The sequence below is a fragment of the Benincasa hispida genome, chromosome 12 (genome assembly GCF_009727055.1).
Source record: "Benincasa hispida cultivar B227 chromosome 12, ASM972705v1, whole genome shotgun sequence".
In the NCBI taxonomy this organism is placed as follows: Eukaryota; Viridiplantae; Streptophyta; class Magnoliopsida; order Cucurbitales; family Cucurbitaceae; genus Benincasa; species Benincasa hispida.
The window spans coordinates 78,357,654-78,372,882 of NC_052360.1; the positions used below are offsets into that span (position 1 = coordinate 78,357,654).

At 33.7% G+C, this 15,229-nt stretch overlaps 1 protein-coding gene across 13 annotated transcripts; it reads left to right on the top strand.

The window, feature by feature from the left end:
- The first annotated feature begins 6,312 nt into the window (after positions 1–6,312).
- LOC120092732 lies at positions 6,313–14,766 on the top strand. Of its 13 annotated transcripts, none has more exons than XR_005486133.1 (12): positions 6,313–6,545; positions 7,510–7,833; positions 7,946–7,994; positions 8,283–8,337; positions 8,417–8,504; positions 9,139–9,257; positions 9,483–9,608; positions 12,171–12,264; positions 12,552–12,706; positions 13,346–13,429; positions 13,531–13,781; positions 14,170–14,766. XR_005486133.1 is itself a non-coding variant. In XM_039050898.1 (12 exons), exons 1-11 carry the CDS (start codon positions 6,383–6,385, stop codon positions 13,403–13,405), a joined length of 1,149 nt encoding a protein of 382 aa, XP_038906826.1. In that variant the 5' UTR covers positions 6,313–6,382; the 3' UTR covers positions 13,406–13,429; positions 13,531–14,766. The 13 variants fall into 13 exon arrangements, 9 of the variants coding, with proteins under 9 accessions (XP_038906826.1, XP_038906825.1, XP_038906823.1 ...); XR_005486132.1 differs by having other exon boundaries at positions 13,531–13,605; XR_005486134.1 differs by having other exon boundaries at positions 13,531–13,569.
- Positions 14,767–15,229: the final 463 nt, after the last annotated feature.

Here is a 15,229-nt window from a genome sequence, read left to right on the forward strand (position 1 = left end):
AAGATTCCCAATTTAACATACCTACCTTTTTGGGGACTTGTCTGATCTAGGAGCTAGGAACTCAATCCACAAGATGGAATTCACTCTTTTCCCGAAGTAGAGATAAGTAGAGAGATTGCTCCCTTAAGGGTTGATTTGGGCTTGAACATAGTGGCCATAGCTTCTCTTTGGAAAAGAGGACTCGGTCATAGTAGAACTATGACTTATGTTCATTAGAAGGATCAGTGGTACTTAAGAAGACAGATGTAACTATAGGGGCATAACAGTTATTGGTCCAGCTGTACTTACGAGCGATCTGTGTAGGGTTGTCACACTTCTGATTGGTTAAGATGGACATATAATATATCTGTGGTAAGAAGAGTTCAGCTTTCGGTCTTTAGTGGAGTGTCTGGCAGTTAACGGATGGTGGATCCATGACTAAAAAGTTTAGTCAGTTATTCACGTACCGTTGGAGCTTCGAGCTACAGGTCCATGAGGTCCCCTTGGTAGCTCAATGGATTCAATTGAGGATCAGTTCTTGGTGTTGATTTGAAATGTTCAAATTGACAAGAGGTATTTTGATTATATATAATATTATCGGTATAATATATGAGATACATCTAGTGAAGGATTGATATAAATGAGATTTACATTAAGTACCATGGAATAGAAAAAGAACTATGGTTTATATGTTTCATGAGATGAAATATTAAAACTATAGGTTATAAATATAGTATGATAAGTTGGTTATCATTTATATTTATAATAATATTAATTATTGGATAATTAATTCTTTTTCTTTAATAACCAATTGAATGGGTGATTATTGGTGATTCATGATAACCGTGAAATAAAAGAAAAATGGTTTTTCTAATTTTAGTAAGTTTTTCATAAAAGTTTTTTGAGATTTCTCTCGCAAAAAGGATCTATCGGTAGTCATCTAGTAAATATAGATTTACTAAACGACAGCTTGGGCGAGCTAAACGATTATGCAGTGGCGAGCTAAACGATCGTATAGTATTTACCAAACGATTGCATAGCTTTTGCTAGACGATCGCTTGCCCAAAGTAAACGATAGTGTAGTATTTGTAGGTGACAGACACTAAGCTAAACGATTGCATAGCTTTTGCTAGACGATCGCATAGCTTTAGCTAAACGATTGGGCATCGACCTATACGATAGGTCTCCGCCATCTCCCACTTACCCAGTCGTGTACACGATCGGTGTTTCCTCCTTCGTCTGCCTCATTCCAAGTTCGAACAGAGCCCACTCTCTGGATTTTCACACCGAGAATACCAAGGTAGCCTTTTTGGTGGTGTCATACTCAACTCGACATCGTCGAGGTGCTGTGGAGGCCATTCGTGCTGTTGTTGAGGAGATCGTGGCTGGGGCGATCGTTGAGGACGAGCCCGAAGTGTTCGTGCTGTGTTGCGATCGTGTAGATTGAGCGTTCGAGGTTGCTGTTGTTCGAGCGGTCCTGCATAAAGGAGCGTGGAGATGCATCTTCAAATGTTCGTAGAATTTTCTCTTTGTTCATTTGAGTTTTCATGTTGTTCTATATTAATTGTCTAACTGCATGTTTCTGTACGACTGTAATTTGTATTGTTCATTCATGATTGTAATTTGGAATGTTCTTATTTTCGCTGCTCATTGAAATCTCGAGTCCGATTTCCTTCAATTAAAACTCAAGGCTCTGCCGGCCCACCTCAAATATGCTTATTTGGGTGACAATGACAATCTACCGATCATTATCTCTGCCGCATTGAACTCAGAAGATGAGGAAGCCTTAATAAACGTGTTGAAGAAATACACCAAGGCAATTGGTTGGACTCTAGATGACATTAGAAGAATTAGCCCTTCTTATTGCATGCATAAGATACAGCTAGAAGAAGGAAAACGAGGCTTAATTGAAAGGCAACACAGGCTAAACACAGTTATATCAAGAGTTGAGATTGACTCTACGTAGTGGGAGGGTTATGAAGCCACATTTACACTATGGGTTTAACAGAAGCCCAAAAAATCATATCTGATGATAGAGTTGAGGATCCATTGTCTTATAAACAAGCAATGAAAGATGTTGACAAAGATGAATGGATTAAAACCATTAATCTAGAAATGCAGTCTTTGTACTTCAATTCTGTTTGGGAGCTTGTAGATTAACCTGATGGGGTAAAACTTATAAGTTGCAAATGGATCTACAAGAAGAAAAGAGGTATAGATGGAAAGGTACAAACCTTTAAAGCTAGACATGTGGCAAAAGATTATACTCAGGTTGAGGGAATGGACTATGAAGAAACTTTCTCACCTATTGTTATGTTAAAGTCTATCAGGATTCTTGTCCATAGCCACATATTATGACTATGGGATATAGAAAATGGATGTCAAGATTGTCTTTTTGAATGGTAATCTTGAGAAGACCATCTACATGGTTCAACCAAAAAGATTTATTGAACAAGATTAAGAGTAAGTTTGTAATCTCAATCGGTCCATTTACGGATTGAAACAAGTATCTCGATCTTAGAATATAAGATTTGATACTGTGATAAAATCTTATGGCTTTGATCAGAATGTTGATGAGCTTTGTGTTTACAAGAAAATCATCAACAACTCAGTAGCTTTCCTCGTGCTGTATGTGAATGATATCTTACTAATTGGGAATGATGTAGGTTTTCTGTCTGACATTAAGAAATGGCTAACGAAAGATTTGGGAAAGGCGCAGTTTATTATAGGGATCCAAATTATAAGAGATTGTAAGAACAAAAGATTGACCTTGTCTCAGGCATCGTATATTGACAAGATGCTTGTCAAATATTCGATGCACAATTCCAAGAATGGTTTATTACCTTTCAGGCATGAAATTGTTTTGTTTAAGGAACAATGTCCTAAGACTCCTCAAGAGGTTGAGGAAATGAGACGGATTCCCTATGCATCAGCTATTTGTAGCCTTATGTATGAAATATTTTGTACTAGACCTGACATTTGCTAAGCAGTAGAGATTGTTAGTCGATATCAGTCCAATCTAGGATTAGATCACTGGATGGTAGTCAAGACTGTCCTCAAGTATCTTCGGAGAACGAGGGACTATATTTTCGTGTATGGAGATAAGGATTTGATCCTTACAGGATACACACACTCTGACTTTCAGACTAATAGGGATTCTCGAAAATCCACATCAGGGTTAGTGTTCACTCTGAATGGAAAAGCTATAGTATGGCGAAGCATCAAGCAAGGATGCATCGCAGACTCCACTATGGAAGCTGAATACGCAGATGCTTGTGAAGCTGCTAAAGAGGCTGTTTGGCTTAAAGAGTTTCTTACTGATTTGGAAGTTTGTTCCAAATATGTCTTTTCCCATCACACTTTATTGTGATAACAGTAGTGTTGTGGAAAATTCTAAGAAACCTAGGAGTCATTGAAGAGGTAAGCACATAGAACGAAAATATCATTTGATCCAGAAAATTTTGCATCGAAGTGATGTGATTGTCCCAAAGATTGCGTCGGAGCACAACATTATTGATCCGTTTACAAAGACTCTCACGGCTAAAGTGTTCGATGGTCATCTAGAAAGTTTGGGTCTACGGGATATGCGACACATTATCTAATGCAAGTGGGAGTTGTTACTAGGGTGTAGCGTATGCCCTAGTTTATTGTATTTTGTACATTATTTGTATTGTACATTAGTCTCCATACGCTTTAGGACAAGTGGGAGATTGTTGGGAATGATGTCCTAAATCTCCTTGTAATCTTGTAGTTTGTAAACTCTGTACAAACATATTGTTATTAATAAAATAAGTCTAATTTTATAAGCATCAATCCAATAAACTAAGATCTGAGGTTATTTTATGTAAATTTAAACAAGTATGTAGAGACATACAAGTGGATCTTGTTTAAATGATAACCTAAATAGTTTGTAGTAGATGGATAAGGTTGGGTACCTTATCCGGGTGACACTACGGATGCAACCCGCTTTGTAGGTGTTACAAATGTTGTAAAGTGCTACAAATGATTTGATTCTGATTATTCATGTGGAGACATGTGAGCGGGCGTATTTTATACAAAGAGTTTGTATAAGATTGGACCACGACATGATTAGTCTCTTTATATAACACCATTAATAATAAAGACTTACATTTCACTAGGATGACCATAGGTGACATGATCTGAATCCTGAGTGAGTTGTGAACTCCTGCTCATGAAGGTGGTCTTTTGATTTGTATGAGTGAGAGTGGTCAAATTGTTAACTCAACAAGACTACCATTTTGGGGATTCGTCTGATCGGGGAGCTGAGAACTCAGCTACACAAGACGGAATTTACTCATTCCCCGATACAGGGGTAAGTAGATAAATTGCTCCCTTAAGGGCTGATTCTAGGTCTTGAACATAATGGTCACACCCTTTCTTGGCCTGAGAGAACTTGGTTATAGTGGGACTATGACTTATTGTTCATTAGAGGAATCGGTGGTACTTAAGGAGTTAGATGTAACTACAGGGGCAAAACAGTATTTTGGCCCAACTATATTTACGAGTAATTTGTGAAGGGTCATCGCACTGTTGATTGGTTATATCCAATGAACACAGAAATATATCTGTAGTGCGAAGAGTGCAACTGTCGGTCTTTAGTGGAGTGTCTGACAATTAACAGATGGTGGATAATGTAATTAAAGAGTTTAATTAATTATTCACGTACTGTTGAAGCTTCCTGCTATAGATCTATAAGGTCCCTTTATAGCTCAAAAGGATTTTGTTGAGAATCAGTTTTGGGTTAATTTTGAATTGTTCAAATTAATGAGAGAGAATTTAATTATATATGATATAATTAAATTAATTCAATTATATATGATATAATTGATATAATGTATTTGATACATTAATTGGAGGAATATATATTTGAATGAGATTCAAATAGTTGTTAATTTAATATAAATATGATCTATATTAAATGCCATAAAATAGAGAAAAAGAACTATAGTTTATATTGTATGTGATACAATATTAAAACTATATGTTATAAATAAAATATGATAAGTTGGTTATCATATTTATTATTTTGAATAATAATCATTTTTTTTCTCAAAAACTACCTTAGTGGGTGGTTATGCGATTTCATGGCAATTGGAATAAAATGATTTTTTTTTTCTTTCTTTTCCAAGAGAGTTGAATGCAAGAACAGACTATGTGATAATCTATACGACAAAACACAGAGCATACACGATAAGCTCTTTGTCTATGCGATAGGAAGACTTGTTTATGTGATAGCCTAAACGATTGAAGTAGTTCCTATGCGATAATGCTTCTTCTTCAATCGTCTTCCTCCTTCAAACTCCTCTTAACCAAAATAATCAAAGGCCACCACTTCTGGGTTCTCATTCCGAACATACCAAGGAATCCGAGTGGTAGTGTTCTTTTCCCATTTGGTTTGTGGTTTACTTGAAGAAGGTCTTCAAGATCTTGTTGATGTTTGTTCGAGGAGTTCATGACCATTTGAGGAATACGAGAAGAAGTGTTCTTCAAAGGTGATTTCCCTTGAACTATGTATCTTATTTGAAAAGCATGCTATAATTTACTTAGTTTGCATAATCTATCTACGTTTATTGTAAATTTATGTTTCAATCGAAATGGAATTTGGATGATCCGCTTCCGCTCAAGGATCTCCTCATGTTGAGATTCCCTTCAATTACAATATACATCTAAAGGTTAATTTACTTTATAAAAATGATGATTTAAAATGCTCAATTATAATCTAATTAAGTCACATAAAAGTTTTAATTTATTAATTAATTATAATAATTTCATCCATTTTCGTAAAGTTTTTCAAAATTTTCATTGATATTGACATAGATATTTACATCTATATTTACCTAAAATAGAGACCTCCATATTTCCATCAATATAACGTTGCTAATATATTTTTTTTTTGATATCTGTGAATGTTTGACCAACATATACACACCTCGACTAATGACAACCTACTTGACCCTTGGATGCCAAGAAAACCTATGAGATATTAAAGTTTAGATAGGTAGCCACTATGAATTGAACACATGACCCGTTGGTCTTTTGGCCAAAAAAAATATTGCTAATAATAGATTTGATTTCTTGAAAATTAAGGGGACGTTTGGGTAAAAATTATGCTAAAACTATAATAACCATTTCTTAATATAGTAAATAGTATTTCAAAACCCTAATGAACTACTATCAAGGTTATTTCAAAACTCTCATTTATTTCAATATTTACTATTTTATATTTATCATTCTTTAATTTTTATTACAATGTTTATTATTTTCTAAATACAAACTATTATAATCTAGAATTATAATAACCAACTTCTTGTTTGTCCCGCTTCTCGTTTGTCTGCCATCATCTTCATCTTGTCCAGAAAGCTCTCTGTCTCCGTCTCCGATTATGATCAAGCTCGAGGACAGTTTGCAGGAGCCGCTCAAGTTTGTTCTGCAGTCATCCACTAACGGAACCCTAGACTTCGATTTGGGTCTCTGCAATGCCTTCTGCTCTGCTCTCCTTAAAGACGACCCTTCCACTTCCAATCCCTTACCAGACTCCGGAGCAGGTAAAAATGGAAAACTCCCTGTTTATTTTGTGTATTCTCTGTTTATTTAAGTTTTCCCTCCAAGTGCTGTTTGCAAAATTTCTAGGGTTGTAGGAAGAAAGATCGTTGAGAAGTTTTCTATAACTGGATGTCAGGGCTCAGTCGCTGCATTATATGCTTAGGACCCATCCCACCCACAAAGGTTTAAGTTTATTAAGTTTAGTTTAAATTTTGTGATGAAATAGTCTACCAAATTTAGTTGTTGTAGTTTAAGATTTATAATGATTAGTTCCTGTCGTAGAAAATCTCCTGGTAAGGTGCAATGGGGGGATTTTTTTTCCATTTGTAGATGATCAAATCACTCAAAGGACTAAATGTGTTTTAATTGCTATATTTTGACGGTCTTTTTGTAATTTGCTGAGTCTCATTATACTTGCCTTGGAGCCCTCTTCTTGTACGTTGGCTCCCTTTCTTTGTGGGCTTTTCCTTTTTGTTTGTCAGTGTATTCTTTCATCTTTTCTTTCAATAAAAGTCCAGTTTTTTCATAGGAAAAAAAAAGTTGCTACATATTGAAGGTTATTATTTCACCTTGATAGAATTTTTAGCAATAAGGGTTTAATTGTACTAATTTTAATGACTAATAAAAAAAAAGTTTAGGGAGTAGATCATACGTCAATGAAGTATAGGGACCAAATATATATTTTAACTGGGTCAAAATGAATCCTAAAGTTGAGAATGTTGACAATGTCGGTTCTTTAATGATTCGTGGGAAAAAATATCCTATGGTTCTACAAATAAATTGAGCCCCCTCCTGCTTTCCCTGTTTTGGTGGGAATGAGGATTGATGGAGGAGAATGGAGATGCTTACTTAAAAGATCTATTTGATTTGAAGAATATTTCATGGCCTCTTCAGATTGTCAATAACTCATTAGGATGACTTTTTGATTTAGCTCAATATAAAATTGTATGGTTCTTTTTAATGAAGGTGTTCCTCCATATCCTTTATACAAACGTTTAACATTAGCTTTGTGGGAATCCCTCTGTTCTGGCACTTTCTGTCCAATGTATAAGAGAATGTCAATTAAGAATGGAGAAAGTTCTTTAAAGCAGAAAGAGGAAATATGGTTGAAGCTGATTATGGATAAGGGGTCTGAAATGGTACAGGTAAGTGATAGATGTAATTTTCCTTTTATAGCAACTGATAAGATCAACTTTATCCTTCATTTAAAGACTCTTTTATTTCAGCAGGTGCTTAAATCTCTTAACCTTGAACTTGATGTTGATGAACCTTTCTTTACGCAGCTAAATGGTATCATGAATTGAAAGTCAATGTTATTAGTCTAGAGCAATAGGTATATCCAAGTTTTGTAGTTTGTTAATTTTCCACCTCAACATGGATTGCCTTATAAATTTGTTTGTAGATGGCCAAAAATCAATTGAAGTAAAGTATGCTTTGGGCAAATACGATAGGTATTTTATTTTATTATTTTTTTTTTTTATCACATAGCATCATCGTACAAATTTAATTTGAACTTTTACCTTAAATATAACTAAGCTAGTATGGTACCTTAATATATATTGTTTATTTGATCCATAATCCATAAATTCCTTATCAATGCCCTGCATTGATCACTCTCAATTGAATTAGTTCTCCTGGTTTGCTTTATGCTTTTTAAAAAATAATAATAATCACAATAATAACAATATTGCCAATGTCAATTCATAGTTTTGATCTCCCCGTTTCCTTTCTGGCTGCAGACTTGAACCAGGAATGCTGATTATCTTCAATAAATGTCTTGTATTTGAAATCTCGGTAACATGTATTCTTGCTTTTTATCTTGTATCCCTTTGGCTTTATTCTTTGTAACTTGGTAAACTATTGAGTATTGAAGGATATCCGCTGGTATGTGTCAGTTTCTGATATGTTGGAGTCTGAAAACCTTCAAAGCATCCTGCCTGGAGTTGAAAGCATTGACGAAGGTAATCTCTTGTAAATCTATACAGCTTTTTCTTTACTGTTTAAATAGTTAGACACGTTTTCCCATATTGAAAATTATACTACTTTATATGCCCGTGTATTCTTTCATTTTTTCTCAATGAAAGTTATTCTTATAAAAAAATGCACCACTGTATAAACTCTAATGCAGACTTTTTGAAATTTGGATCAAATATAAGATGATATTTAAAGCTCCATTTGATTCGTGATCTAGAAAAAAGATTGTTTTTATTATATTTCTTTACTCTGAATATGCATTTGATATCAGAACTTGTAGCACATTTTTTAATTTAAAAGATGGAGAACTGTATTTGTGATTCAATTTTGAAATGGTAGAAAATAGAGCATGTGTTTATTATCATCATCTTATTCTTTTTATCTTTTTTTTTTTAAATGACGTAATGAAATATATTTTTGAGGGAGAGGTGGAGATTTCTCAACTCTGAACCAGTTTGCAACGATAAACAATAGAGAACTGTGAAATTGGGCACAGAATATTTGAGAAAGAGATTAACAAAAGGGAAACAAACTAATATGTAGTCAATAAAGATGGTGAAGTTGTTGAATTGAAACAGTGAATTTATTCATAGTGAACGATTATGTCTCATATGTTTTCAGGTTTGCAAATATTGAAATCTTTGAACAGAGAAGAGGAAGAAATGGCTGACAGTGTTATTGCTATATGTATTTCAAGTGTACCATTTCAGCCTTACGTTTCTTTAGCTGCAATAATCTCAGTGAGTTTTCTTTCTTGCTAAAATCTATGATGATGGAATCGCAAAATTTAAAAGAATTTCAGCATGTAGTCTGAATTTTTGTGATTTTCTTTTATTTTGCCTACTGTATTTCCTTTTCCCAATGGTCCTCGTATAGAGCAAATTTTTGTATTAACTTGCTGACATCAGTTATATAGAAGTGCATGGTATCTAGTTTGCATTGATTAATCTAATTCTCAAATCCAGGGGCTGAGTTATGAAGGTCTTCAAGGTCTTCTCGGCTTGACACATACTGCAGGAACGGTTCCTGATGTTCTTCCCCCACCAAGATCAGTTCTTTTATCTTCATTTGTGCTTCCATATAAACTCAAGGTCAGACTCTGCATTCATAATAAGTTGCTTCACTTTTTCTCCCAAAGAGTTATAATACACGTTGCATGTGCTGTCTATTCAATTCTGTTGGTATTGAATAGTATGTTTTGGCATCCAAATCAATTACTTCAAATTTTCAGAAGCTTGGATATAGTGGTTACTGGTTACTGTTAATATCCAAATGCATGTTTTATGTTTCAATAATACATATTTTCAGAACTAAAATTGTATTATGATATCAAAGAGAAATTGCATGGTTAATACAGCCTTTCAAGAGGGCTCTCTCCCTGGTGCCATGATTAATTAACGGAGTAATTCCTATAATTCTGCCTTCAACTTTAATCTCCCGATTTATAATCACCCCATTCTAACAAACTACATGATCATTAAAATAGTTCCACTACTAATATTCCTTACCTTACTGTACTCTAACAGTAGCTTTCTGGTTTTTGCTTTAAAAGATAATAATCGAGGATACAGCTCGCCAATATTCATAATATTTCGAATCTCTCCATCCGTTAAGAGTTTCTGATTGTTATAAGTTAACCAAATGTGCAATAAATATCATTATGAATGCTAAGCTGCGTGTAACGAAATGTTTAGCGAGCATGCTTTTGAACCGAAGTTTGAAAAAGATATGATTTTATGATATTTTAGCATCTTCAAACTATCCGACAGACTAGTGTGGTCGATAAATTTTCTCCTACCCTTCTTATTTGCATTAGTTTTGCATTTATCACAAACTTGAAAGCTGACGTGAAGATGAACTGGATGGTTAAGCCATAAGATGCTTTGCTTGATTCTAGTATAATAAGAAGCATTGAACATGGACACGAGACAAAGACACATATTTGATGGGATACAACAATCCGTCAATTAAAAAAAATTAGGATACGAACACGCTAAGAAGTATGAATACAGATACGAAACACAGATACGATACTGGCACGACAACACATATTTTTTTAAAATTTAGGACACGGACATGCCAATGACACATTTATTAAAACATACATTTTTTTAACATATATATCATTTTTAAACAAGAAGAAAATTTAAAATTATTGAGTTTATTTATTTTTATGTTTAAAAAATTAATTCGATGTATTTCACTCTCAAATATTATTATTTTTTTCACATATGTGTTGACTTAATACATGTAAGAAGAGTTTGATGGATGTCTACCAAATATTGGTCCTATTTTTGCTTTGTACAACTAGTGTTTAACAAATCTATTACACTAAAAAGTGTTTGGTACATGTCAAACAAGTGACGCAGTGTCCAAGTGTCTGACACGGACACGCTAGCCAAATTAAAGTGTTCGTACTTCTTAGTAGACACGTTTGGAATATATTTTTTTTCTTTATTTTTTAGGATATATATAAATTTAACACAAAATATTAGATGCACTAGACTAAAAAAAGCATAAAATATCGTTTAGGTTTCTAGCTTCAGTTTTTTATGTTTGGATTAAAAAATGGTTTTTCCTCGACTTTTTTTAAAAAAATTTTAATCTTGATTTAACATATAATTGATTTGGGTTTTAAATTTGGTTATTTGGTTCCAACATTAAAGGTGAACCATTCTCTTTAAAGAATTGCTCAGGCATGTCCAGGAAGTGTCCCAAACGTGTCCGTGTCTAAAATTAAAAGTAAATAAATAAAAATAGGACACAAAAATTTGCATGTCGGTTAATCAAAAACTTCTCAAATAGATCTGATTTTGATCATGATACTAAGGTTGTCAAGAGCTTATCTAATGTTGATGAGTAACCGTACTAAAGGAGTTTCATAGCAGCAATTTATTGGAACAATTTGTGATTTCCCATCATGGTGCCGGTATTCTTGTATTTTTCAGTTGGGCAGAGATAATCTTTTGTATATTCCTGAAGGTAGTTTGTTACACTGTAACTTTCAGTGAAAAGTTTGTTTCTTTTTCACAAGGAAATAATGAATCATGCTTCTGCTGCTGTTCCCTTGCCTTTAATTGTATCTGGTAGACCCAAATATATTGAGAGAGAAACGATAATGAAATACAAGATAAACCAAGTGTTCGAGGTACTCGGACCCTCGAATACTCTCAAGCCCTAAATCATTAGGGCTTGAAATATTGCCCCATTTCCCCATTCCCTATCCATTGTATTGATAACCAAACTTCTCTAACCAACTACTTAACTATTTACTAATATACCCCTAATAACCCCTTATGCCCGATCCTATCAGTATCCTCGTAATTTATTAGAAGGTATGAGTGTACCAATTAGAGAGGGAAAGGGATCTAGAGAAGTGGACCACATAGCTATAGGTTACTCTATATGTTCATTGCAGATAGTGGATGAAACAAACCTGAAAACGACCAAGTAAACGTGGAATGGTTGAATTTGGTAGGTCTCAACTATTGGATGGTACTATCAAAAAAATAAAAATAAAAATAATCCAAAGGTTCAAGAAAAGTATAACTATTTTTCTAATGATGAACGTTTTCAATTCTGCTTGTTACATATTTGTCATTTGTGAATACTAGTCGCCCAATTATGAAAGTAAGTTTTTTCTATGGATCGAGGGTAAAGGCATAAAGTTAACTCATGGAGCTAAGGCATTGGCAAAGCATCATCATAGACCTAGCAGCAAATATTGGGGTACTTTTGATGGAAATGGTGAGCAGTGTCTTTATTACTATAATTATTGGTGGAAATGAAAGTAGTATTTATAAATTTAACTTTAAAAACAAAAGACCAAATGGTTTGCCTAAATAATTATCAAACTTCCTAGCCAAAATTCTATTGGACCTAAGTGCACACAAATGTCTCACTCTATTATGACTAGACTTAGAAGTTTCAAGAATTACAATCATTTTCTATATAAGACGGCAAAGATTGAAGTTCATATAGAAGTTTTTGACAGTGTACTTGACTGATCATCCTTTAATAATATCTTTCGCCAGAATCTGATAAGAACAGGCTTGCCATGAATACGATTGTTCACTTGATAGCTCATTGTTGCTGGATGAATATTCATATTGTTGCACCACATGGGATAGTTTTTGAGATAAGAATAGCAGAAGGGTATGGTGCCAGGTGGTCAAAAGATGGAAACAAGGTATCGTTATCATACAAGACCTTGTTCTTATTTGTAGATCTTGGAGTAATTGATATATACCAGCTCAGTATATGTTATGTAAAGCTATAAAAATTGTATGAAAATGACAGTTCCCACTTCTTCGAGGAAAGAAATGCTGGAAGTAATGAATAAGACTATTTAACTAATGTTAAAGATTCACAGCTCTTCATTAGGGATCTTTCCTTTGTAAGGGACACAACATTATATGAAAGGATGTGTCTTAATATATATATTAGCCTGCACATATATTGTTCGGTTTCTTTCTCACTTTTTGGACAATTTTTTTCTTCCTTTTCTTCTTTTCTTCCTTATAGGGTTGCTTACAATTACATATTGAGTTCATTGCATCCTATAGTTGAGATATTGCATTCTCTAAGTTAGTAATCTATCCTATTCTGAGAGATAATCGTTCATTATTTCTTAAGCACCATGCGGAATAAAACTTTCTTAAGGAAGTAATATTTCTATTGGTTTCATATTAATTGCTTTCACTGTTGTCTAGCATTTCCTATATTATCGATATCAACAAGAAATTGTTACCCGATTGAGAGTTTGTCCGTGGAGAAAGTTTACTACTTGGGAGATTACAGTATTGCTGTATTTTTTTAATCATTTCAGTTCATTGGATTTCTGGAGCCATACATGGAAGATGGCCATTTGAAAGGATGGAAGCACTAATCTTTTCTTCAGATGATTCTCTAGGTAATGAACTTACTAGCTTTCAATTTCTTTTCAGATTCCATAAATTACATTTTAATATTTTCACACTGTTCTACTGCTGTCCATGGGCCCTTTAACTACAGGAAAAGGAGATTCTTATTAGGAAGCAGATCAAATACAAGGTTAAAGTAGAATCTTTATGTCACATGATGAGATTTGTAAGCACAGTATATATTCAATAATTCATATCTTGAACTAATTATTGTGTCAGCTCAACTATATTAACACCATTGTCATCCTAATATGCATTACATTCTCATACTTCATTGCACATATGTATCTTGAGTTTCTGGAAGCTGTTTTCGATTTCATACAATACGACTGTTTCAGCATGGTAACAATCTGCTGATCTTAACTTCATTTAAAGAGTATATGGTGGTTTTTTCCTGGAGTTCTTTCCATTACAATAACTTTTACTTCTCAAATTTTCCAATGGGTTAGATACATCTCTTTCATATTGCTGTTTCGATGTTATTATCTACTGAAAATGTGATTAAAGTCCTATATTGACTAGATAAGGGGAAGACTATAGGGTTTATAAAGGAAGACAACCATCTCCAATGGTATAAGGCCTTTTGGGTGAAATCAAAAACAAAACTGGGAGGGTGTATGTCCAAAGTGGACAATATCATACCATTGTGGAGATATCTAGAAGCCTGTTGTTCTAACAAATTGGTATTAGAGTAGATCCCGTTGTAACCATGTTAGTGTAAAATCCTCAGGTGTCGAACAAAGAGGTGGAGCCTCAGAAGATGTAGTCATGGCAGTACTCGTTCGAGGTTGAGCCTTCAAACAACAATTTGCTCAAGTGTAATTCGAATGAATGACTACTCTGTGGTTGAGTTTGTGGTGTGCTCAAGTGTAACTTGAAGATTAAATGACTATTTGAAAGAAAGCTCAATGGTCCTTTATTCAAGAGTAGGATTGTTGGCAATACAATCAAAGTCCCACATTGGCTAGACAAGGGGATGATCATGATAAGGGAGGACAACTATTTCCAATGGGTATTTTTCTAATCTTAGAAGATATATCGAAGCTTTCATCTACACTAGCTCCTAGTATAGGGTGAATGTAGAAACATTTTCAGAACTTATTTTTAGAGATGTGACAGCCTTTCTTTTGAAGACTGAGTTTCAGATCTTTGGGGAAAAGAAAAGAAACAAACTTCAAATCTCCAGGAAAAAAGAAAACTATAAACTAAAGGAAAAACAACATTTCAGAAGTATGTCCTTGTAATGGTGCAGGCTGCATCTTAGTCTTGTCTTTTAGCCTTGATTATTGAAGAGGAATAAAATATGTTTAGATACCATTTAACCTCATATTGTCTTTGCTCTAATTGTTTTTATTGTAATAATTCATAATTTGTAGACATAATTGTGATGAAAGAGATCTTGCAGTTTCATTAAATAAATAATAAAGAATGTCTGGTGGAACCATTTTTTGACCATATTGGTTGGATAAAAATTCTGGCAATTAGGCTTGAGTCGTGAAGTCTTTGATGAGCATGATAATTTCCGTAATTACTTATGTCATATTCAAAAACTATTTCGGAACATGTTTTTAATTATTTAAAATCAATTTAATGAATTATTTTACACTTTTAGGCTTGATCTTTATATTATCACGATTACTTTTAGATTTTTTAAAAATATATTTCAGGATGACTTTGGGTATGTTTGGAATACATTTTCAAGTGTTTAATTTAAAAAATAAGTTATGTTGGAATAAATTGAAGTGTCTGTTAACCATTCAAAATAGTTTTTTGAGTCTATTTTAATCAAT